Source organism: Hyla sarda, unplaced genomic scaffold, assembly GCF_029499605.1.
Source record: "Hyla sarda isolate aHylSar1 unplaced genomic scaffold, aHylSar1.hap1 scaffold_71, whole genome shotgun sequence".
Lineage (NCBI taxonomy): Eukaryota > Metazoa > Chordata > Amphibia > Anura > Hylidae > Hyla > Hyla sarda.
In genome coordinates, this window is record NW_026610729.1 from 578796 (window position 1) to 605873 (window position 27078).

A 27078-nucleotide genomic window follows, 5' to 3' on the forward strand; every position below is an offset into this window, starting at 1 on the left:
TTGTAGATGTGCACCATGTCTGTTTTCTACCCGAATTCACAGATTTGTAAATTACTTCTATTAAAAATCTTAATCCTTCCAGTACTTATTAGCTGCTGAATACTACAGAGGAAATTCTTTTTGGAACACAGAGCTCTCTGCTGAATCACGAGCAGTGCTCTCTGCTGACATCTCTGTCCATTTTAAGACCTGTCCAGAGTAGGAGAAAATGCCCATAGCAAACATATGCTGCTGTGGTCAGTTCCAAAAAATGGACAGAGATGTCAGCAGAGAGCACTGTGTTCAAAAAAAAAATTTCCTCTGTAGTATTCAGCAGCTAATAAGTACTAGAAGGATTAAGATTTTTTGATAGAAGTAATTTACATATCTGTAACTTTCTGGCACCAGTTGATTTAAAAAAAAAAAAAAAAAGTTTTCCACCGGAGTACCCCTTTAATCCCTTAACGACCACGGACGTAAATGTACGCATTGGAACGGTGCTCGCGTCATACATGGCAGGTCGCGCGGATGTCTGCCATTAACCCCCCTCAGATGCCGTGATCAATACAGATCACGGCATCTGCAGTACTTTGAATGGATTATCGGATTATCACCCGCAGCGCTGCCCCCCAAACATATTTGGTATCGCCGCATGCGTAAATGTCCGAACTATCAGAATATAATGTTAATGATCCCGTATGGTGAATGGCATAAATGTAAAAAATGATGCTTTTTTGTCACATTTTATTTTAAAAAAATTTATAAAAAATTATCTAAAAGTTTTATATATGCAAATGTGGTATCGATAAAAAGTACAGATGACGGCACAAAAAATTAGCCCTCATACCGCCCTATATACAGAAAAATGAAAAAAGTTATAGGTGGTCAAAATAGGGTGATTTTAGATTACTGATTTTGTAAAAAAAAGTTTTAGATTTTTTTTAAGCGGTACAAAAATATAAAAAGTATCTAGCCATGGGTATCATTTTAATCGTATTGACCCACAGAATAAAAAACACATGTCATTTTTACTGTTAAAGGGTACCTCTCATCAAATAAACTTTTGATATATTTTAGATTAATGAATGTTGAATAACTTTCCAATAGCATGTTAATGAAAAATATGCTTCTTTCTATTGTATTTTTCCTGATCAGTCCTGTCAGCAAGCATTTCTGACTCATGCTGGAGTCCTAAACACTCAGAGCTGCCAGCCTGCTTTGTTCACAGCCAAACAGGCTGTGAACAAAGCAGGCTGGCAGCTCTGAGTGTTCTCCTTTGTGAACAAAGCAGACTGGCAGCTCGTAGTGTTTAGGACTCCAGCATGAGTCTGAAATGCTTGCTGCCAGGACTGGTAGGGAGACCCCTAGTGGTCATTTCTTCAAAATGGAAAATTAAATAGAAAGCAGCATATTTTTTAATAAAATGCAATTGTAAAGTTATTCTGCATACATTAATCTATAATATATCAAAAGTTTTTTTGATGAGAGGTACCCTTTAAGTGTACAGTATGAAAACAAAACCCTCCAAAATGTGCAAAATTGTGGTTTTCATTTAAATTTCCTCCCTAAAAATATTTTTTTTGGGTTCTCCATACATTTTATGGTAAAATGAGCGGTTTCATTACAGAGTACAATTGGTCACGCAAAAAACAAGCCCTTATATGGGTCTGTAGATGGAAATATAACAGTTATGGATTTTAGAAGGCGAGGAGGAAAAAATGAAAACGCAAAAATAAAATTGCCCTGGTCCATAAGGTGAAAATAGGCTTGATCCTTAAGGGGTTAACAGAAGTCTCCAAGGGGTTATTAGTTTACAGAAATTGTGCCTCAGATTATACTTACTAGACATTGGGAGCTATGTAGTGGATCTTAGAACAGTTCTTGTCAGCTACCACCATTCCTTCTGTGGCTCTGGTATCAGCCCCAAGCACAACCCCATCCTATTGAGAAAAACTGAAGTCTTTAGAATAATACATAAACATACAGGCTAGTAGAATTGGGCTAAAACTCCCCCACCAGGAGGGGATAGAAAGTCTTATCAAAGCTATATGAGCAGCTTTAATTGCATCCAATACATGGCCACCGGAAGATCTGTCTTCCCATCACTTATCTGTGGTCACCATAGTGTCAATCATGTCACAGTCTGGACAAATCCCCCCCCCCCCTGCCTATATAGTTTATGACATGAAGCTTCTAGGCCCTAATGCAAAATAAGTAGTGTGGCAGAGTGATCTTTTGGTCCCCTCAGGCATATGGGCCAAGGTGTGACTGCATCCTCTGCACCCACTATAGCTATGCCTCTGTGTTTGGACTGCTCCTTAGCAAGAGGCAGAACCTTATCTAAAACATAGGTCTAAACTCAAGTGCCAACTGAAGGACTGAACATGAGCAACATCAACCTTCAGGACTCCTGTGCCAGATGCTGGTACCTCTGGTAAATATCAAGTCTTTTTTCTTAAAGGGGTATTCCAGTCCAAAACTTTTTTTTTTTTTTTTGTATATCAACTGGCTCCGGAAAGTTAAACAGATTTGTAAATTACTTCTATTAAAAAAATATTAATCCTTCCAATAGTTATTAGCTTCTGAAGTTGAGTTGTTGTTCTCTGTCTAACTGCTCTCTGATGACTCACGTCCCGGGAGCTGTGCAGTTCCTATGGGGATATTCTCCCATCATGCACAGCTCAACTCAACTTCAGAAGCTAATAACTATTGGAAGGATTAAGATTTTTTAATAGAAGTAATTTACAAATCTGTTTAACTTTCCGGAGCCAGTTGATATATATATAAAAAGGTTTTGCCTGTTGTTTTGGGAAGGTGGGCAGAAGCAGTAACTGAATATCTTACCTTAAATACCACTCCTGCAATTGTGGTCCCAGTTTTGCGAGCTGCAGGAAGCTTGTGCCCTTTCTGTGTAAATTCCTTTTCCAGAAGAGCATTTCTATAGTTTAAAAAAATAAAAATAAATAAACACTTTTACAGCTTCTTGTGTATTAGACTATGTTTACATCTGCATTGGAAACTCAGAACTGTTTCCAGGACCAGACATCTGCCTTAAAGTGCACCTGTAAAAATGCACATCTTTTCCTATCCCCATTCATCAGACTTAGGACAATAATATTTTCCCAGATTATATACAATTTGGAATTCTAAGGCGACATATATAAAAAGGTAAATCATTATCCATAAGATTCAGAAGCAACTTGCATTACCCAAGAGAACAACTGTCAAGTTCATCTATTATTCCTAAATAATTCCTAATTTTTTTTCCAAAAACCGATTACAAAGTAACTTACACAGACTCTCTATGGAGCCAGAGTCTTCAGTGAGCAGGAGACAAGGGGAGAAGCAGCACTCAGACGCACGTTTCTCCCTGCTGGCTAATAAAAACTTTTGACATGTCTCTAGGACTTATCAAAAGATTACTGAAATGACAGCAACACTAACTATTGGACTCCAGCAATACAATGGCACCGATTTACTAAGAGTGGCGTATAGGTTTCTTTGTGGGTTTTAACTCCCTCCAAAAAATATTTCCACAGAATTTACTAAGGTTTCCCTAAATTTTTTTTTAATGTAATGTTTTTATTTATTTTTTACACCTGATCTGTGGGGTTTTCCGCAGCTCAAATCCACCACATTTTGTGTGGAAACTAGGGATCGACCGATATAGTTTTTTTAGGGCCGATACCGATAATCAGTGGAGGTTAGGGCCAATAGCCGATAACTTATACCGATATTCCGGTATAAGTTATCGGCTATTTATCCCCCCGCAGATCATTGATTTAAAGCGGGCGCTTTAAATCAATGCACTGCAGTGGCTTTTGCGGTGCCATAGGCCGCCGTCGCCACCCGCTTCTCTCGCCCTGCCTGTCCGGGGGTCCTAAGACCTATCACCGCCACCGCTCCCCCCACCGCGCCAAGGGGTGCCTCCAGCTGTTGCAAAACTACTACTCCCAGCATGCCCGGACAGCCGTTGGCTGTCCGGGCATGCTGGGAGTTGTAGTTTTGCAACAGCTGGAGGGCCTACTGTAGGTATATTATATTATACAGACCCAAGGTAATTGCCGATACCGATAATGCCCAAAATCGTGATTATCGGCCGATAATATCGGCCATACCGATAATCGGTCGATCCCTAGTGGAAACCTTAGTAAATAAGTAGTTTTTTTGTGAAAATGTCGGGGACACGCCCCTTTTCTGTGACCATGACCCCTTTCCACGATCCCCTATTTCGGGTTTTCGAAATCTGGCGCACAACCCGACAAAACCTATCGGGTTTGCATTAGTAAATGAGGGTCATTGAGCTGCCTGCAATCTGAAGAGCTGAGTATCTGCATAAGTCTCTGTGTAACCTTGGCCTAATGGACAATTGAACATTACTGCTTTCCTGGCCAATAGGATTTATCCCTACATAGTCAAATACTGTCAGCAATGACTGGACACAGGCAGACAAAGCCCTTTAACAAGGAAAATAGAAACACCCTTTTGTTTGGTTATACATTTCCAGGAGCAACGCACAATTCAGAATTACAAGATGTTTCTTCAGTGCTATTTAATAGGAAACACAAATTTACATAAAGGGGTACTCCGGCGCTTAGACCTCTTATCCTCTATACAAAGGATAGGGGATAAGATGCCTGATTGTGGTGGTCCCGCCGCTGGGGACCCCCGTGATCTTGCACACAGCACCCCAGTTAGGATCAGTCCCCGGAGCATGTTCGCTCCAGGTCTGATTACCGGCGACCACGGGGCCCCGTGTGACGTTACGCTCCGCCCCATAGGCTTGCATTGAGGGGCGGAGCATGACGTCACACGGGGACGGAGGCATGACGTCACAAGCCGCCGGCCCCGTAGTCGCCGGTAATCAGACCCGGAGTGAAAACGCTCTGGGGACTGATTCTAACTGGGGTGCTGCGTGCAAGATCACGGGGGTCCCCAGTGGCGGGACCCCCGCAATCAGGGATCTTATCCCCTATCCTTTGGATAGGGGATAAGATGTCTAAGTGCCAGAGTACCCCTTTAAACAACTTAGTGCTGACACTTTTTGGAGAACCCAAAACTCTCCCCACCAGGGATCAGGATGTGTGGACACCAATGTAACACGCCTAAGCAATCACAAAACACGGCTGGACCAAGTGCTTCAGATCAGGGCCTTCCCTCCTGACGTCCATTCAGCCTTAGATGTGAGATTTTTCTTTGCTTTCCCGAGGGCAGAAACACTATGTTTTGATCCCCATTAATTGTATTCGTCAGCATCCCGACAAAAACAGGATGCGGGCGTATACTGTTTACAAGCACAGAGTACTCCATTCAATTCCATGACTCCTTTCGGGACTTGTGCGCTATTTCAAAAGTGCAAAAGCCCCTGTCATGAGTGCGCTTAAAATAGCGCATACGTCTCGAGTCACTAGTGGTGACGCCGTATGGCAGAAGTGAATGGGGTGCGCTGCTCCCGTTAACAGTATACGTCCGCATCCAGATTTGGGCAGGATGCCAACAGATACGATTAACGGGGACCAGAAGGTAGTGTGTTCCTACCCTGATCGGACACAACACATGAAATGTGTGACAAGATCCACATCAGACAATGCAAAGGAGACAAATCTCAGCCTGCCCTTAGTTACCCGTTTAGATATCCCACTGCCCCTGGATACTTGTTCAGGCCTCACTGCCCCCTGGTTATGGGTTGGCCTGTGCCAAGCAACCACTATAGTAACTGGTTTTGTCAGACATTGCCTGCCCGTTTACTTCATTACATCCCCCCTTGTGCCCCCCGGGTACTTCGTTACATCCCCCCTTGTGCCCCCCGGGTACTTCGTTACATCCCCCCTTGTGCCCCCCGGGTACTTCGTTACATCCCCCCTTGTGCCCCCCGGGTACTTCGTTACATCCCCCCCTTTGTGCCCCCTGGGTACTTCATTACATCCCCCCCCTTTGTGCCCCCTGGGTGCTTCATTACATCGCCCCTTGTGCCCCCTGGGTGCTTCATTACATCCCCCCCCCCCTTGTGCCCCCTGGGTACTTCATTACATCCCCCCCTTGTGCCCCCTGGGTACTTCATTACATCCCCCCCTTGTGCCCCCTGGGTACTTCATTACATCCCCCCCTTGTGCCCCCTGGGTACTTCATTACATCCCCCCCTTGTGCCCCCTGGGTACTTCATTACATCCCCCCCTTGTGCCCCCTGGGTACTTCATTACATCCCCCCCTTGTGCCCCCTGGGTACTTCATTACATCCCCCCCTTGTGCCCCCTGGGTACTTCATTACATCCCCCCCTTGTGCCCCCTGGGTGCTTCATTACATCCCCCCCTTGTGCCCCCTGGGTACTTCATTACATCCCCCCTAGTGCGCCTTGGGTACTTCATTACACTGGGGGAGCCCAGTGTCCCGAGTGCTGTTTTGGGCCCCAATGTCCCCCGGTTACGTTACATACGAATCACCCCCACGCTGTTTCCGTGGCCGGAGTCAGAGCCCTGAGTCACCGTGGCCCCAGACGCCTGTATGCAAGACCGGAGCCTCCGTACACAGCGCCCTCCCCGCTCCGTCCTCACCTCCTGCAGTTCCCGAACTCGAAGCCGCCAACCGGAGCGGAGCGCACAGTCACGGTCGCCATCTCTGCTGAGAATCACACGACTTCCGGTGCCGGGAGAAGAAGCCTGATAACTTCCGCTCCTGGGATTCATCTCAATAAAGTTCATACAAATGCAGAGTCACTTCTCTAACGCCATCACACACTGAAGAAACTCCAACTCCCATAATCCATTGCGCTTCTCGTCCATAAGGCCAGTTAGGGCTCATGGGAATTGTAGTCCAACAGTCATTATCTCTGGCTCAGTGTTTCCCAGCCTGACAGCCAAAGGCAGATATTGGGTTTTTTTCCCCACAGCTGGAAAGCCACAGGATGGAGAACAATTCCTGCTTATATGAATTACATTGTTATATAGAGAAATATTATATTTTATATCAGCCGTCTCCAAACTATGACCCTTCTGCTGTTGCAAAACTACAACTCCCAGCATGCCCGGACAGCTGCTGGCTGTCCGGGCATGCTGGGAGTTGTAGTTTTGCAACATGTGCAGGTCCACAGTTTGGAGACCAGTGTTTTCTTGCTCTTCTTCTTGCATTGCTATAATATTTGAAGCGGTGGTGTAACAAATAGCAGTGTTACTCCAGTATAGTTAACAAGGCAAGGCCACATTAATATACACCACTGCTATAAATATAGCGGTGCAAGAAGTGTAAGTAGCCATGAAGAGGCTGAGGCACGAATTTTACGAGTTATCCCAATGCTTGAACAATACAAAAGCAAATTCAGCTCTGCTACATCTGTTTTTTATGTATACACTAGCAGAGTATCTAGCGTTGTTGGGTCTTCTTACCTAAACCTTGTGGGAGAGGAAAAGCAACAAAGATGTTCTTGTCCTCATATCCCGTCCTCATATCTCATCCTCATATCCCAACCTCATATCCCAACCTCATATCCCAATCTCATATCCCGTCCTCGTATCTTGTCCTCGTATCCCGTCCTCGTATCTTGTCCTCATATCCCGTCCTCTTTCCCCGTCCTCATATCCCGTCCTCATATCCCATCCTCATATCTCATCCTCATATCCCAACCTCATATCCCAATCTCATATCCCGTCCTCGTATCCCGTCCTCGTATCCCGTCCTCGTATCCTGTCCTCGTATCCCGTCCTCGTATCCCGTCCTCGTATCTTGTCCTCATATCCCGTCCTCTTTCCCCGTCCTCATATCCCGTCCTCATATCTCATCCTCGTATCCCGTCCTCGTATCCCGTCCTCGTATCCCGTCCTCGTATCTTGTCCTCGTTCCCCGTCCTCGTTCCCCGTCCTCATATCCCGTCCTCATATCTCATCCTCATATCCCATCCTCGTATCCAGTCCTCGTATCCAGTCCTCGTATCCTGTCCTCATATCCCGTCCTCGTTCCCCGTCCTCGTTCCCCGTCCTCATATCCCGTCCTCGTATCCCGTCCTCGTATCTTGTCCTCATATCCCGTCCTCTTTCCCCGTCCTCATATCCCGTCCTCATATCTCATCCTCGTATCCCGTCCTCGTATCCCGTCCTCGTATCCCGTCCTCGTATCTTGTCCTCGTTCCCCATCCTCGTTCCCCGTCCTCATATCCCGTCCTCATATCTCATCCTCATATCCCGTCCTCGTATCCCGTCCTCGTATCCAGTCCTCGTATCCAGTCCTCGTATCTTGTCCTCATATCCCGTCCTCGTTCCCCGTCCTCGTTCCCCGTCCTCGTATCCCGTCCTCGTATCCCGTCCTCGTATCCCGTCCTCGTATCCCGTCCTCGTATCCCGTCCTCCTATCCCGTCCTCCTATCCCGTCCTCCTATCTCGTCCTCCTATCTCGTCCTCCTATCTCGTCCTCATATCCCGTCCTCATATCCCGTCCTCATATCTAATCCTCATATCCTGTCCTCATATCTCATCCTCATATCTAATCCTCATATCTCGTCCTCATATCCCAACCTCATTTCCCATCCTCATATCTCATCCTCATATCCCGGCCTCATATGCGTCCTTATTCCATTCTCATATTCATACCTCGTCCTCATACCCCATCGTAATAACCCAATCTCATATCTCGTCCTAATGTCTCATCCTCATATCCCATCCTCATATCCCGACTGAATATCCATCTTATCCAGGCCTCATATCCCGTCCTTATACTCATATCCCGTTCTCATACTTATATCCTGTCCTCATATTCTGACCTCATACTCATATCCCAACCTTATATTCTGACCTCATACACATACAGTATGTCGTCCTCATATCTCTGACTGGAGTTACACTTGAAAATGGTGGTGGGTTGTTATTCCACACCAGTGTTTCCCAACCAGGGTGCCTCCAGCTGTTGCAAAACTACAACTCCCAGCATGCCGGGAGCTGTAGTTTTGCAACAGCTGGAGGCACACTGGTTGGGAAACACTGTTCTACACACACATTGAGTTATATATTGTACTTTATCTTTTCCAGTGACAACTAAGACCACTTTTCAGTTTTCATAAAAATATTATTATAGTTGTTGGCATCCAATGTCTAAGAATTAGAGGCATTGGGGGACATGTATCATTATTTGTGTATGGTAGAAGCATTTTACCCCTTTTCCCGAATTCTAAATTATGTGCAGAAGCGCTAAATTTATCAATCAAGCGCAATGAGCTTCATAAATTGCGGGTAAATATAGTAATCTCCTAAATCCACTCTTTGGAAAATAGAATCGATGATTTAGAGCATCTTGCTACGTTAAGTCCAAGATGGCTTATATTTGCGCAAAAAAAACAGCTCTTGCGGCAAAATTTTTGGTGTAAAAAAAAAGTACGCAGTTAATAAATCCATGTGTACTATAGATGTCACTCCAAGGTACCCTTATTCAGCCACATCTGGAGGACATGCTCTACCAAAATGTGCGCAAAAAAATTGCCAAGCCAAAAATTGGAGCCAAGTTGTAATACCACTTATAACCTGAGGATAGGTGTGGAGCTGTTGAGCTTAAATAAATTATCTCTGTTTTTCTATTACTGGATGACCCCTTTAAATGCTTGAGTCACATGATCAGGGAATTATGTGAGAAGGCTGGCGCAGCTAGCCTGTGTTTGTGGGAGGGGCGGGGTTTCTGCACTATAAGAACCCGCGGATTCACTAACCCGGCACGCCGCGGGTTCCATTACGTCGTCCTGGTCAGCTGACTGTCGGGTCAGCTGACCGGAAGTTCGGTCGGTGTTGGTATGGGTAAGTGGCTAGGACTGGCTGGGGCAGGCGGCAGCGCCCTCCTCGCTCCGGAGGTAAGCCGTGGCTTCGGAGGGACCTCAGCCAGTCCAGCCCTGTTGTTCATACGTTGTATCGGGGCACTCTTAGGAATCTCATTGTAATATGGGGCCGCATAGCGGGCACGGTGTGAGGCCGCGGGATGCGGCACCATGTGGGCGACATAGGAGTATTTGCGAGGCGGAGACGGGAACGGGTGTATCGTTGCCTCCCGCCCCCCCCCCCCTCCCGCTCGCATCTAACCAGCGGTAGGGGCGGCACGTCACGTGTTATAAGGGCAGGTGTTTGCTTCCATATAGTGTACCCAAAGCTTTGCTGTGTTCACACTGTTACGCATTGCACAGTTTGTCTCTCGTTTCCAGCCTTTTAGTAGCCCAATTGCAAATCTCAAAAAAAAAAAAAAAAGAGGGGCATGGTTTGGGATCATGGCGTCACTATCGCTTGAGGTGGAAACAGGTTGTCTTTCCATCATGGTGCGGTGTTCGCTTCTGTCATTTGGTTGCACAGGTAGGTTAGTCTTAAGTCGCAGTGGGCGTTGCAGTACACGCGATCATAGAGTGCGTATTGTCCACGTGCTCATGGCGTTTGTGCTGCACGCACGCTCGTGGAGTTGTTCTGTGCACGTGCCCATGGCGTTCGTGCGGTGCACACGCTCGTGGTGTTGCATCATGCACGCTTGTAGCATTCATACGGTACACGCTTGTAGCATTTGTACCAGGCACGCACTCATGGCATTTATACTGTACACACGCTCGTAGCATTGTTACTGTACACGCTCGTAGTATTCATAGTGTACACACGCTCGTAGGATTTATACTGTACACACGCTCATAGCATTTATACTCTTCACACGCACGTAGCATCTTACTGTATACGCTCGTAGCATTTATACTATACACACGCTCGTAGCATTTTTCTGTACTCGCCCATAGCATTCTAGTGTACACACGTTTGTAGGATTTATACTGTACACACGCACGTAGCATCTTACTACACAGGCTTTCAGCATTGTTACTGTACACGCGCATAGCATTCATAGTGTACACGCGCTCGTAGGATTTATACTGTACACATGCTCGTAGCATCTACTATGCACGCGCTCACAGCATTCATACTGTGCTCACGCTCGTAGCATTCATAGTGTACACACGCTCGTAGGATCTGTACTGTACACACGCTCGTAGCATTTTTTACTGTACACGCTCGTAGCATTTGCAGTGTACACACGCTAGTAGGGTTTATACTGTACACGTGTTCATACAGGCAAGCGCTCGTAGCTTATACGGTACGCATGCGCGTAGCATTATGCTGTGCACGCTTGCAGCAGTTATTCTGTATACGTCGAAATTAATAAATAAATTTAAAAAAATAAATAAAAATAAAAAATAAAAACGCTCCTTTAATTGTGCTAGCCAGTCGGTCATAGAGTTCTGTGCACACGTTACCATAATTAAGTCTACGCAGACAGTATTAGTTGTTCGAGGCATATGCTCCCATATTCATTCCTCGCATACAGTCACATAGTCATTCGGTGCACGCTCCTATAATTATATTCATATACACGGTCATTTGGTTACTTGCACACGCTCCTATAATTTGTCACGCTACTGGCATACGGTCACATTCCGCATCTATGATCTTTATTTATTTAGCTTTCAACATGGCCCTCCCGTTGTCAGGCGGGGCATATCATGTGTTTATTGTTGCACGTGCACTTGTAGCGTTTGGTGCAGTAGCAGTGTTGCTGCATGGGTTCATTCGGTACAGACGTTACTATGGTTAATGTTTACATCTCACATTGACCAGTCACGTCTACAGGTCAGTTCTGTTACAACCTGACACGACTTCAGGTTGGCGTCAATGTCATTACGTACGTTGTGTTATTTAGCAGTAGGGTTAGGCTACTGGCATATAGCTTTATTTAAAAAAAAAAAAAAGAGACATTTTTATTGTGTATATTAGTTGCATGGTCACGAAATTTCGTTGCTTCAAGCAGTCCAGTCACGGCCACAGGTAAGTCCGATACAACCTGACACGACTTCAGGTTGGCGAGTTTTCCATTTTCGGCCGGACCTGTCACGTCCACAGGTTGGTTCAGTCACTACCCGACACGACTTCGGGTCGAGGACGATGTCGTGATATGCTTGTGCATGGTTATTTAGCAGTTGGGATGTGCATACAGGGATATAGCTTGGTTTCGGTTGACGTTTGTCTGTCTCTGTTGTCAGTGATGTAGTTATACTTTGGTTGAGTTTCATGGTCATGCCCTGCGCGTAAGTGTTGTCATTACCTGTCACGTCCACAGGTCGGTCACAGTTACAACCCAACACGATTTTGGTTGACGTCTAGGTACTTTTCTCGGTGACATGCTTGCACTTGGGATTGTGCATACGGGCACGGTTTTCATATTTTCACTCTTACTGACATGTTATTGGGTTTTGGCCACTATTCGCTGTAATTAGCATATATCATCAAGGTATCATCTTAGTTAATAAAGCGTTTTTGTTTATTATAATGAAATTTTGCCCTCTATTTAATTCAGGTGTACCTACACGCGGCAGTACATGGCATGCCTCTGACTGCCTGATAGTTCATTAGATACTAGGATTAGGTAGGGACGCTACGCTTATGAGCACCGAGCACAAGTGAGAAGGCTGGCGCAGCTAGCCTGTGTTTGTGGGAGGGGCGGGGTTTCTGCACTATATGAGAACCCGCGGATTCACTAACTCGGCACACCATGGGTTCCGTTACGTCCCACCCGAACCCTCCCCTTCTTTCAATAATTCAGGATCATCATAGTTTCAGGTATGCCCTCTATTTAATTCCGGTGTACCTACACGCGGCAGTAAATGGCACACCTCTGACTGCCTGATAGTTCATTAGATACTAGGATTAGGTAGGGACGTTACGCTTATGAGCACCGAGCACAAATTATTTGTAAGGGGAAAAGCGCCAACAACAAAAGATAGCAAAAATGTGGGTACTAAAACACACTATTATAGAAGAAAGGTGTGAAGGAAGTCTAATGGTGTGAATGTAGCCTTAGTGCTAAGTCAGCAGCGTGTTATTATTGGGAGGACAAAACCACACTGACATATGATGGCCAATTGTCACATAACTTTGCTGTAAGTAACGCACGGCCATTGTCCTCCACATGTGAGAATGGTTTTATCCACATAGACAATCACAATGTGAGATCGCACCCTAAGGGCAGGGTCTCTAGTACTGGAGGGGTGCATGCCAGTTGATAAATCCCCTCCCAATGTATGGCTTTGGAATAAAGATGTAGCTCGATAGTTAACATCAGTCTTGTAGCGCTACAAAAAGTTGCAATGGAGCCAAGGCCTTAAGAAGCTCTGCATTTAGTGTTATTCTACTCACGCTTCAGCAGCAGGAAATCTAATTAAAATTTTTGCGGCACCTTAATGCCCCTAATGGCCCTAGACTTGTCCGAGACTACAGCGATAAGGATACGGATTTGTTAGACGTTCCATGCAAATCTGTATCCATAACAAGAAGAGCCCAATCGCTCAGGGGGGGAAAGTCTCCCCAATACAAAATTCTTAGGGGAGCAAAAGTCTGATGATCAGTGATGGTCAAATTTTGTGCCCCTAAAATGCAAAGTAAGTGGCAGCACCACTTAGTATTGTACAGGATTAGGGAGTCCATTTTTTTATGTATTGGTAGGGACTGATTGAAAGAGCTGAGCATAAAAGGGTAAATAAAAAAAATAAAATAAAAACTTTCTACTAGGGGTATCTAACTAATTTATGGGGAGGGGGGATTATGTTCCTACTTGGAGCATCCATTCAATAGGGGGTTACTTTTTATTAGGGGCAACTACCTGATGGGTGAAGTTCCCCTGGCTCAACAGGTGGGCACTGGTCCAACCAGAGGCAAATACAGGATCCAGTGAAGAATAACACAAGGCCCTTGTGTAGATTTAGGTCATTGTGAAACCCCTTGAAGAAAATGCTGAAAAGCGGATATATCCTTACAGCGGGAGTTGGGCTAGGTACAGGCTTGACTTCATTAAAGACAGGACTAGAGACAATGTGACCTATGTGTAGGAGCTATGCCTGACCTCGGCTGTACCTAGGCTTAGAGACTTCCAGTCTCCTCAGGATAGCAACGTTGAGGAGCTGTGCTCCTGGCTAGACCAGGGCTAAGCTGAAACTGAACTAGAAAAGATCAAGATCCACCTCTATTCCCAGGCTTTTAATCACTGGCTAGAAAATGAAACTAGATTCTGTTTAACGAGTACCTGTCATAAAACCATATTTTCTAAACTCAGATAACATTCCCAAACTACTCATAACACCCCTCCTGCCCTTAAAAAAAAAAAAAAAATGTTAAAAAGCTCCCTCATACATTTCCCCTTGCTCACATTGTGTGAGCTCCCGGCAGGAGAAAGTGGGCGTTCCCCAGATGATGCGACATCACTGAAGCCTGTGAGAGCTGTGCCTCCCCATGCCCCGCATACACTTCCTGAGTTTGGTCTCCTGCCATGAAAACCCACAGGGTCCAATTTTCTTTAAAACATGCTCTGCATACGTCACTGCATAAGGGTGCGTTCACACTGAGCAAATCAAGAGGAATTCATGCTGAAAAATTTACGTGCCAAAAAAATTATTTTCTTTTTGCATGAAATTCGCACAGAATTTGCACGCAAATCGCATGCGGAAATGGGGGAGAAAGAAGTGAAGGTTTTTTTCAGCGATTTCCGCGCGAAAACGATGTCGGGCGGATTTTTTTTTACCATTGACGTCTATTGGATTCTGCTCGTGGATTCCGCTTGAAGAATGAACATGCTCTTTCTTCAAGCGGAACGGAATTCAACGTCGGAATTCCGCTAGTTGGTACAGACAGGTGGGCAAATTGGTACAGACAGGTGGGCATTTGCCATTTGGCATCTAGTTGACCCAAGCAGACTGAGACATTTGTAGCTATGTTCCTTCCATTAGTTTTAGAATAAACCACAGCTAATTCACATTTACTGCCTTTATGTCAAACCAATATGTTGTTTAATAACAATAAATAAATAACCTAAAGAAAACAAACAAAAAAAGTTATAAAAAATGTTGTAGAAACATGCCCTTCTGTAGCTGGATCTGAAGGCTTTCCCTGCTCCACAGCTAAGTTTCACTGTCCACTGGTAGTTTAAACTGTCAGCAGCAAAGCTTAGCTCACATAGATATTGTCAAAAAAGATAGCTATTATTCTGGTAGGTAGATCCCTTGAGAGGCCTTTAATGGTCCCTACTAAACTATTGCCTTTAGCAAGAAAACAGTAGCTACAAGCTCCCTTATTGTCTGTGTGTGGAAATGCCATATTGTGACATTACTTTTTTTTCAGACTCTTTTGTTTTTTAACTTAAACTTACAAGGATAAAACCTTAATCACATCAATGTTTAAAAGCCTTATCTACTCGATGAATGTATGCTGCGGAAATAAGCATCGGAGGCAATGAGGAAGGATTAAAGTTTCATTTTAAGAAATAATTTAGTACTTTGGTGTATATATTTGCAGTACGACAGCGTGAGAATATGTGTTAAACATTTCACACTCATTTTGTGTTTATTTTACTCCTAAATGGAGCAATGACAGTAATATATTAAACATGTGGGCTCCAGCATTGTGTTAAATATATAATCTGGGTTATTTTCAGTCATCATTAATTATATACTGAAAAGTAATTACCCATGAGAGTTAGTAAGTAAGCCATTTAAGTCACAGCTTTTGTTTTTTGTATAAACTGGAACAGTAAGGCCCCATTTACACTGCAGAATTTCTGAGCGGAATCAGGTGGAAAAATTCAGCTTGGTATTTCCATTGCAGCAGGGTCCTATTGTTTTCAATGTGACTCTGCGGCACAAGGCACACAGCAAAATTTCTGCAGTGGAAACAAATGCTGCGAAATTTACGCTTCTTGACATGCCAATTCCTTCTGCGGAATCCACTCAGAAATGCATTGTCGTTTAGGGAGACTGCACATTTCCTAGTGCCAACTGATGAGTCTGCGTCTGCCACAGATCAAATGTTTGGCAGTGTTAATAGGGCTAAGGCACAAAGGGTAACGATTGCAAACACTGGAATCAAAGAGTAAAACTACCACCGGAGTCCTGGCAGACAAATCTATCTTCAAACCGCATACTCTCATTTTGACCGCTGCTGTGATTCTGCTGCGGCCAGATATTCCCCAGTATGGCCCCTGCCTTATAGTTTCAAAAGTGATATTATCTTTCCTAGTGTCCTGAACATCAAACAGTGGGAAATTCCAGTATCATTGGATTCCTAAGCAGGTTCAATGCTTTATAAAGGTTTAACCTGTGAAAAAAACTGGATTACAAAATGATAGGAATTCATGATAAAAACTGCCAAGAAATCATATATATATATATATATATATATATATATATATATATATATATATATATTTACTTTTATTTATAAAAAAAAATAAATTGGTGACACATTTCAAAGCACAACTAAATTGTTCAAAATGTACTGTGTGAACCTGTGAACCCAGCCTTACAGCTCATTCACACTATAATTTGTGGTCATCAGGTGCAGAACAAGCCGGCGCTAGGACCGCTCGGAAATGCGTTGTCTCCATGGTTTCAATTCATTCAAGTGGATTCCGACAAAAGGATATTCATTCTTTGGACAGAGTCTTGCATGTGGAATTTCAGATGAATGGTGCAGCAGAATCAAATTGAAAACAATGGAAGACTGATGCACCAGAATTTCCAAGCAGAATTCCACTCACAAAATGCATAGTATAAACTGGCCCCACCCAAATAGTTCAGTGTACCTGAGTTCTCTAAGATGACTAAAAAAATATTTCATAACCGGGAAATAAGCAGATCGAGCTCCCTATTCACTGACAGGAAGCAGATATCTTGAATGCTGTGAGAAATATAGGCATAAATTAAATTAAAAACAACATTGCTCAGCTTCTCACTGCACAATTTACAAGCTGTATGTGGCAGCCACTGAGTGTTAGTAGGACGTACCTTGTTCACTTCGTGATGCCAGGGCACCGTTTATCCGATCCACGGTCCGAAGGTGGGAGGCAGTCTTCCTGGGCCAGACATCATGAGAAAATAAACACACTGACATCAGGTTATTGTTAAAGGGGTACTCCGGCCCTATGACATCTTCTCCCCTATCCAAAGGACTGCCCACAATCTCTCATACAGACACCCACCTGTGGCAGCTGCACAGAGTGATGTTTGCTCCATGTCTGAAGGGTCATGACTACGGGGCCCTTGACTGCAACAAACTCAGAAATATTGTACAAATGGAAGCACACCAAAGATGTTCAATTAATGCTGCATTAGTTGAACATCTTTGGTGTGCTTCCATTTGTACATTATTTCTGGGTTTGTTGCAGTGTTTGTTTTATATAATGTTGGTTAAGCACCCAGGTTTATTCATATTTTTCTAGCTGAGCCCCCCTCCCTTTCTTTCTTGAATACGGGGCCCTTGAGACATGGAGCAAACATCGCTCTGTGCAGCTGCCACAGGTGGGTGTCTGTATGAGAGATTGTGGGGGTCCCCAGCAGCAGGACCCTCGCAATCAGACATCTTATCCCCTATCCTTTGGAAGTGTCTACCCCTTTAACTTCCTTTACTGAGCATGTGAAATTGGTATAACTTGTGTGAGAGTGAAAGTGTGAGAGACAGCGTACCCCATGCAAGCCTTGTTGCCCTTCTGAGACTTGTGGTGCTTTTCACCGAACGGATTTGTAAAATTTGTGATTCTAGTAGCTAGGGTCCTTCCAAGGCACTGTAAACTATTCTGCAGGGGCCTGCAATCCTCCCAAGGGTGACACTTGTAGGATGACAAGTAGTGTTGAGCGGCATAGGCCATATTCGAATTCGCGAATATTCGCGAATATATGGACGAATATTCGTCATATATTCGCGAATATTCGCATATTCGTTATATTCTCGTTTTATTTTTGCATATGCGAAAATTCGCGCATGTGAAAATTATCATATGTGAATATTAACATATACAAAATTAACATACGCGAAAATGCGCATATGCGAATATTTGCATATGCTAATTTTCGCATATGCGAATTTTCGCACGCCAGTCTCACACAGTAGTATTACAGCCTTCTTTACACCACACAAGCTGGAAGCAGAGAGGGGTGATCACTGTGATGTGTACTGTGAAGAAAAAAAAAAAAAAAAAATATTCGTAATTACGAATATATAGCGCTATATTCGCGAAATTCGCGAATTCGCGAATATGCGATATTCGCGAATAATATTCGAATTGCGAATATTCGCGAGCAACACTAATGACAAGTAGTAAACTTGAAACTGAAGTAGGCTTCTGCTTAGGACACACAACACACCTGAGCTTAGCTGTTGCTCAGGAGTCTGGCTGGAACTAGACAGGCTAATGTCCAGTACTAGACTGTCTAACTCCTCCCCTGTACCTCCCCTGGGGTCGCATTGGCTCACATGGTCACATGGGGTTCACTACTCACATTTTTAAAGGCACAGTAACATATTAAATTTACAAAACAAAGAAAACCAATCTGCGTCACTTGTGATTAAATAATGAGTCTGAGCGACAACAAGTTTATTAAACATATATGACAACATTTACATACAATATAAAAAGTGAATTGCAAGAGGAATACAGTATCAATAAGGTGATATCACCGGCCCTGTATACAATTTATGAATAAGAAGTACATAAATAAGTCACAAGCTATAGCAGAAAATTGGAAGGGAAATGAAGTATAATGGCACACTATTGCACTAAAGGGTAAGGTATAACATATCTACCCTAAACACTCAAAGTGAGAGTAAAGTGCCAAATAAGTCAAAAAGTGACACGCTAGATACAGACCTAATGGTGGGTAACCAAGGACAAGTAGTAACAGGAGGCGGGATAGCATCACTCCAACGCTCGTTTTGGTACGTCACCTTTGTCTGGGAGTGGCCCTATCTCGGTCAACCTGTCTATTTATACAAGAGAACACCAAACATCATGCAGAACTTACTGGGGTTACGGAAACACCTGTGGCAAACATGAATGCCGTCATGGCCTGCAGCCCGGAAGCCGGAACAGCCATGTCACATGACTGCAGCATGTAATAAATTACGTGACTGCGTCATGATACTGGTGCGACTTCCCGCATCCCCGATGGTCTCCGGACCGGCACATGCGCACATGTACTAAACAGCTTACTTAGAGTCTATTGTTTCCTCTCCACCCTAGACCGGCACACTGGTACTTCTCCAGGGTGGGTTCTCTTACGGAACCTCTGTCTAAATTTATCGATTGGTTGCTACATCCTCTGTTGGCCGATATTCCATCACTTGTTAAGGATACTAGCAAGTTCTTACAGACCCATGAGGGTTTGGCATGGCCAGTGTATAGTCTCTTGGTGTCTATCGACATCAAGAGTTTATACACAAGCATCCCCCAAGATCTGAGTCTTTCAATGGTGAGAGAACTTCTGAGCAATTCTGATAAAAGTACAGGTTACATCAAGTTTAATTGGGATTCTTTACAGTTCATCCTGTCCGGTAACACTTTCAAATTTGGGGACACCTGGTCTGCTCAGACTGGAGGAATGGCCATTGGTACACCAGTCGCGTATACCCTGGCCAACCTCTATGTTGCTATGTTCAAGAAAAAATACATCTTCTCAGAGATTAATTAATTCCTAAAATATAATCACTGCTACAGAAGGTTCGTAGATGACATTTTTATGGTATGGACGGACACAGAGTCCACACTTAATCCGTCCAATAACATGAACCTCAAATTTACATATAAAATAGGCAGAGGTGAATTGGAATTTTTAGATGTATTAGTCAGACATGCTGAAGGCAAACTTACCACTGTTGGTTACCGTAAACCTACTGCATGTAATTTGTTACTACACTACCAGAATTACCACCCTGAGCACACTAGGTTGGCAGTGTCCTATGGCCAATTTCTCAAGTTAAAGTGAATTAATAGTGAACCAGCAGATTATACAACCCAAGCTTCTGAGTTAAGACAATGCTTACTCTGTAGAGGTTATCCTGCTGTTGTAATGAATAAAGCGATGCTTAAAGCCAAGAAATTTTCCCGTAAGGATCTTTTATGGAAGAAGAAGGGAAGCATCAAGATAATCATCGGTCAAGTGTGGAGACGGTACAGACCAATAATTCAGACAGCAGATTTTCTTTTTAATTCAGTCCAATAGCAGCAGAGAAAAAATGAAGGTTTCTCCCCCATTTAATCAGCCATATACGAGAAACACATAATAATGGCCCTAAATCACTGACGTTTTTCGGGCTGGAATGAGTAGGATTAAAAGAAGGTATAGACAGAGGAAGATTTCTCCTGCAACAAGAAGCGAGATGGATCATCCGTACACAAGCAGAAGGGAATTTAGGTCTTAATGATAGGCTGGATTTAAGTGTTTTCATCTGATTATTCTATGCTTTTCTCTTTTTTGAACGTTCTCTTGCACATAGTTACAGTATTTACTATTAGTAGTACTATTATTGTTGTGTTTTTAACACACTTTCTTGAAAAACGCCTCAACTCCCCTACGTCACGGGCGTTTGAGTATTTATCTGCCCTGACAGGTGAGGTAGGAGTGGTCTGATGAAACGCCGTGAGAGGCGTGAAATGGCTGTTACCTCCTGCTGGTCTCCCAGCTTTTAATCCTGCACCTTGTAATGTTTTTCTCCGTATGAAATAAAGACAAGTGTTTTACCTGACCTGTGGAGAGTGCCCTCCAAAGGATAGGGGATAAGATGTCTCACCGCTGTGGTCCCGCCGCTGTGGACCCCCGCAATCATGTATTCACCACCCACCTGTTTGAACTGCACGCCGTGGTGCCAGCTCACAAACAGCGGGGTGGCGACCACGGGGCCGGAGTATCGTGACGTCACGACTCCGTCCCCGTGTGACGTCACCCCCCCGCCCTGCTATACAAGTCTATGTCAAGACTTGCATAGCGGAGGCGGAGTCGTGACATCATGATACTCCGGCTCAGGACCCCCGCGGTGAGACATCTTATCCCCTATCCTTTGGATAGGGGATAAGATGTCACAGGGCTGGAGTGCCCCTTTAAGTGGTCTGGTGCGTACTCTTACTTTGCTTAATCTTTGTGGAGTATAGAAAAAGTCATATGACAGACTGAATGTAAATAAGTTTATCATGTAACAAAATCCACTGCACATTTCCTTTCATTCCTGCTACCCCTGTTGTATTGCCTACAGTAGTTGCAGGAGGTTTTCCTCCCCGTTAATCACTACACAAAAATGGATTGTAATTTCCTGCTCAGGAATAAAGTAATTAACACATCCCATTCTCCTAATAATTTTAGCTATTCTATAACACCCTCCTGTCTGTAACAAGTTATCCACATTGCATTATCACCTTTGCATTACTCGTAACCAAGAAGATACGAATAAGGAATCTGAATGTATCATGTCTATTTCCAATGACATATCACTGAAACCTCACATTGATCATACTGTAGAGACTGCAAATTGCATTTCAAGATTCTCGCTTTTGTTAAGGCCCGATTGTGTACTACATGTCATGGCCCTTATATCACAGGATAAAGGAAGAGATACATGTCAAAGACTTCTGGGATCTGTGTTTTCCATAGTTTACATGGCCTAGTTTTTGCACTTTTATAGAAATCATTTGTTGCGAGGTGGAATAGGGGCTATCCTTATCCCTGTTCTCATATATCATTTGTGGTCATGGCTCGAAAGGCCGAACGAGCAAGTATACGAAAAAGGAGAACAAGAGTACTTACCGTCCTGAGCCTTGGAACCCCGGTAGACCTAGTACAGAATTTAAGAAATACAAACAGCGGATGAGGTGTGCCCAATAACCGCGACCGAGGGCACGCCTATAGAGGGCATGCCCTATGTATGGATTGTGATAGAAAAAAGGGGAGGGTTGGGTGTTTGACGCCCACGAGTCATACGCCCCTACCTGAGGGAGAGGGGAGTTTATATACCCCACGCCACTCCCACAAATGCAGCCAATTAGGCTTTTTACTTGTGGTCATGGCTCGAAAGGCCGAACGAGCAAGTATACGAAAAAGGAGAACAAGAGTACTTACCGTCCTGAGCCTTGGAACCCCGGTAGACCTAGTACAGAATTTAAGAAATACAAACAGCGGATGAGGTGTGCCCAATAACCGCGACCGAGGGCACGCCTATAGAGGGCAAAGAGTCAAGAGTAGGGTGTAACTCTATTTTATTTGTATCACAACGCCAACACTTTAAACACATTAGCCATTTCGGTAGAGGGATCCGGAATGTACCGGTCAAAACAGCTGGAGTTCCAGCGGCCTAGCTTCTTAATGATGTGAGCTGGGACATCATGTTTGGAGGCTGCGGAGGCCGCTCCGATCCTGAATGAGTGTCCTGAGATGACAGCGGGATCATGACCTAGCATGGTGACTAGGGAGCGGACGTATCTGGTAAACTGGGAGGAAGACAGAGCATGCCCAGCCACCGGGAGGAGCGGACTGTCCGCTGCTTGCCCGGACAGCATTGAGAGGAGGTCGGTGAGAGACGAGACTGGGCACCACTAATGTGAGGTGGGGAAATATCTGATGGATGCTCCCCATCTGCAGGTTTTGGTGGACGGAAGGGTGAAAATGAAACCTAGCCTGTTGGATGATAGCTGGCTCAGGGTCGGCCTGGGTGCTCGGCAGCCAGTGCGCGTGAACTCCCCCGGTCTAAGGAAGCCGTAAAAAGCAAGGTGTATGGCAGCTTTGATGACCGTGCTGAGGTGAAAGCCAAAAGGGTGCGTGTCCAGTAAGGAAGACATAGCCCGGAAAAGATCCCCCGTGACCGGAGCGCGAGAAAGAGATTTGGGGTGTGACAAGACTGAAATGCCCTTGAGTGCTGCTTTGATCGGATGAGCAGAGAGTAGAGAAGAGGCGTGAGGGTGCGAGAGTGACCTGTGGTGTTGAAGACCTGTTAAGTGAAGTTTGATGGTGTTCTGGGATAAGTGTAAAGAAGAATGGCAAAAACCAACAAAAGCTAGGGCAGAGTGTAAAGTGATTGTGGGGGAAAGCCCTAAGCCCTGCATGAAGGAGGAGAAAACCGCCAAAGCGGTATCATAAGCCCGGATCGTGCTGGGAGCTAAAGACTTCTTGATTAGAGTGTTGGCAATGGAGACGTATCTGGCTAGTCCGTTAGCAGTTGTTGGAACGGAGGCACCGGGACTCCGACCCGGTCTGCGTCTGGTTGTACCTGAAAAAACACACCAAATTTAGCCCGAGAGAGTGCATCAGCCGCCAAGTTCTTCCTACCTTCTATGTGCTCGATCAAAAAATGGAAATTGTGCTGGAGAGACAACAGAATGAACCTCCTGACAAAGCGCATTATGTGGGGGGACCTAGAGCGTCCTCTGTTGAGAATGTCGACCGTAGCGGAATTATCGCACAGAAATCGAACTGTGGAGTTAGCCCAGGAGTTTCCCCAGACAGCAGCGGCGGCTACGATGGGAAATGTTTCAAAACAGGGCTGACGTGACTGTGAAGTCAGGAATGTTGCGGATCTCAGCTGGCCAGGGGCCGGCTAACCATTTGTTCCCGAAAATGGCTGCGAAGCCAACCGATGAGGCATCGGACACTATAGTCGGGGACCCGTCTGATAAAGGGGGAACGAAGAAAGAGACGCCGTTCCAGCTCTCCAAGAAGTGATCCCACATGAGTAGGTCAGCCATCGCCTCATTGTTGATGTGGATGACCTGCCTCTGACCCGATACTGAAGGGAGAAGGTCCAAAAGTCTGGATATGAAGGCTCTCCCCTGCGGGATGATCCTCATAGCGAAAGCCATCATGCCCAGGAGGCTCTGGAGTTCGACCCTGGTTACTGTGCGACTCCTGGATAGGTTGTGTATCATCTCCCGGGTTCTGACTAGTTTCTCCTGGGGAAGCCTAGCCTGCATGTTTACAGTGTCTAGGATGACGCCCAAGAACACCAGTTGCCTGACGGGGCCCTCCGTCTTGTGAGGTGCCACTGGGACCCCGATTTCCTTGAACAGAGACAGTAGTGAAGTGAGGTTGCGAGGAGCGAGACTAGGATGTTCGAGTAGTAAGAAGTCATCCAGGTAATGTATGACGTGCTGGCAGTCAGCCACGTTCTGGAGTGCCCAATGCAGTGCTGTGGCTAGTTGGTCAAAGAGCCAGGGGCTGCTCTTTGCCCCGAATGTGAGCTTAACTGCGAAATAATACTTGTCCAGCCACCTGACACCGTGCCATTGCCAGAGGTCTTGTCTGATCGGGAGTAGTTTGAAAGCGTCCGTTATGTCCGCTTTGGACAACCAAGTGTTTCTCCCTGACTGTAGGATGATCTGTATGGCTCGGTCAATAGTAGCATATTTCATGGAGAACTCGTCGGAGGGGATTAAAGCATTGATGCTGGGAATGATGGAGGAATAAGGCGCTGAGAGGTCATAGATTAATCTTCTTTTATTGGAAAATTTGCCTGTGGCAAGCCCCAGAGGGCTGACTCTCCAACATGGAAAAGGGGGCACATCAAAGGGACCTATCATGAAACCTTTTGCCAGTTCCTGCTGGATTAGCCCGGACACGATCTCTGGCTCAGAAAGGGCTGACGACAGGTTACCACATTCATGCGTGCTTTGCGGCAAAGCGACCAAACCTGTGTGGAACCCATCGCAGAAACCCGCCACCAGCCATCTCACCCAGTCGGGCTCAGGATGACCAGCTAGGACCTGGGCGAGGACCTGGACCTGTACCACGCCTAGTCATGCCTGAGGGCCCTTCTGGGAGCAGATAGAGCTGGGGTGAGCCCTGAAACAAATGAAACACACATGTAGTAGTCTGCAATTGCTGTACACGCAGGAGGAAAGATTGAAGTTATTGCAGATCTGGGTCTTGCCCAGGTACCTCACTGGTCTACCGAGCCTATCTAGGGCGGCCACGTTCCTTGGAGCTGGAGGGGTGAAGGCGTTCAGGCTCCTACTGGTGCTGGGTTCCCCTGGGTTGCTGACCTGCGGGCACCAGCTGGAGGAATGCGTGGTCACCCCGCATGCGGTGCAGGAGGGGGCTTTCAGACCCGCGAAATGTTCGCAGTATAGCTCCGTGTCTATGGACCCCCAGTTGGTGACGTAGCCGAACTGCGCGTATGCGGCTGCTGCTTTTGCTGAAAAAGACTTGTGGTACTCGTAAAACGTGGTACCCCCGTACTTGTACGCCATCTGCACAACCCTGTGTAAGTACAGGTCCAACTCCTCCCTGCGGCCAGGGCTGACTGAACAGAGTACGTCCCTGAATAGTCCAAATGCCAGCACAAACTCAGTGACACTCAACTTCCTGCTGAGCCTAGCGTCCTTGCTTTTGAACGTGACCGCCAGCTCCCCGCAGGCAACGGTTTTGGTATCATGTACGTCCGTGGTGGCAATTAGCAGAGAGGCGAGGTTGACCTCTTTCCCCTCAAGGATGTCCTTTTTTATGGCTGCCGGGATGAAATGTGCGGGCGTGATGATCGGTGGAGGATGTGGCATACCTGAAGGCGTGGCCTGAGAGGTAGAAGCCGTGGGCGACGCTGCGGTCGGGACTGCTACGTCACTCCTGGAGAGTTCCATTAGGTCTAGCCTAGCCTTGAAACCTGACACCGTCGTAAGCACCTCAGTCATCATCGTGTGAAGCTGAGACAAGGAGGCGCTTGAAACTTGATCCTGGGGGGCTTGGTCAGCATTCAGCAAGTTGAATAACTCGCCCTTCCTAGCTGAGGCCGGAAAGGGGACACCCCTCCTTCTCAACTCTTCCATTAGCCTGGGGATGGTCCAGGACCTGTACGAGGGCAAGCTGCCTCGGTCCGAGGCCCTGGCAGGAGTCTCAGGAACCGAGAGTGCCTCCTCGATATCCGCTGGCTGAGACATGCTGCTGGCAACCTGTCCGGGCCATAGAAGGGTGCCGGCAAGAATAAGAGGAAAAGAGAACAATAAAAAATGACTAGTGAAAAAAAGAAAAAAATATATATATATACCCTCCCTATATATGTATATATACTCTCTGTACACAGGTTTTTTTTTTTTTTTTCCTTTTCGTTCTCCTGGCTACAGGAGGGAACTGACCTGCTGAATTTCCTGAAAAGCTTCCAACACCGGGAGTACTGACCGCACGGTAATGGCTTCCGGCTGTGGATATTTTAAAGGAAAAGATTAATTACACATGAATGTGACCGACCGAAAAGGCGTGATGGAGGAAAGTGTGATACTGAAACTGAGGCTAAATGTATGCTGTTGCGCTGAAGAAGAGTCAGAACAGCATACGCAGAGGACCCCACTGAAGATGAGTCAGCCGCAGGTGATCCTCTGCCTATGAGTGATGTCGAGTCGTTCTGAAGAAGAGTCAGAAATAACCATGTCGTCAAGCCCCAACTGAAATTGAGTCAGGCTGGGGCCGATTGACGTGAGTGTGGTGGCGCACGTGGCTCTGAAGACGTGTCAGTAGCAGCGTCCTAACCGGTGGCGGGAGTGCTCGTGACTGCGTAAATGTACGGGATGAGTATGGAGTGATAGACGGGGGGAGAACATACGGTTCCCCTCTCTAATATTGATCCTGTAAGTACCTCAACTGAAAGCTGTATGAGATGTATACGGGAATACGGACACAATCCGACCACCTGGTACCCTGTGGAGCAAGCAAAACGTGATGAGGCAGGAAGCACCCTGACTGACCGTGACTGCCAACGTTGACGAGCCACCGGCCGTCAAGCTAAATATATGTATGCAGTGACATCAACAAACAAGTTCCGTGCCGTAGTGGTGACAAGCAGCTCCCAACCCCGCTCCCTTGACGCCCCCTCCCCCTGGCAACCAGGACCTGCTGGGCCTGGCGACTCCTGCCATGTGCCCACCTTGTATGTGAAAACGGGGGGGGGGGAGGGGGGTGTGCTGGAGCAGTGGTGGGAAAGAGTCGCTGCTCCCTGGAGAAATCCGGCGTGATTAGTAGGGCCTACGTGCCACTGGAGGGAAGCTGTGGCCTCCGTGCGTGGCTCTAACTGAAACCGAATCGACCCCCCCCCCCCAGCCGAGCGGCGAAGGGGAGCGGGACTGTATTGCGGGTCCTGGGAAACCCCTCCCCTATGGCCGGGGCCGTTTGTGTGGAGGCCGTCAGCGGCAGCGTCCTACGGCTGAGCAGCGGCAGCGCCGCGGTGCCGGGCGACGCCGTCACAGAACCCCGCCCCCCCCCCCCCCGGGCCAGAAACCCCGCCCAGCCAGCGCACGAGGCAGGAGATGGCGTGGAAGCGGGGCAC

The 27078-nt window shown here is 46.0% G+C and overlaps 1 protein-coding gene and 1 long non-coding RNA gene across 2 annotated transcripts in view; both read right to left on the bottom strand.

Moving 5' to 3' along the window:
• Positions 1–6686, bottom strand: part of LOC130344236 (proteasome subunit beta type-7-like) — an 86143-nt gene extending 79457 nt beyond the window's left edge. The window contains exons 1-3 of the mRNA XM_056554411.1: positions 6532–6686; positions 2824–2917; positions 1822–1919 (exon numbers count right to left, since the gene is read on the bottom strand). Coding sequence (XP_056410386.1) covers positions 1822–1919; positions 2824–2917; positions 6532–6593 — 254 coding nt within the window. The 5' untranslated portion in view covers positions 6594–6686. The remainder of the gene's footprint in view (positions 1–1821; positions 1920–2823; positions 2918–6531) is intronic.
• An 8200-nt stretch (positions 6687–14886) lies between these two features.
• On the bottom strand, positions 14887–16868 carry LOC130344238 (uncharacterized). Its single transcript, XR_008883213.1, has 3 exons — positions 16800–16868; positions 16598–16692; positions 14887–16110 (listed from the first exon to the last, which is right to left on the bottom strand). It is a non-coding gene; the product is annotated as an uncharacterized LOC130344238 (long non-coding RNA).
• Positions 16869–27078: the final 10210 nt, after the last annotated feature.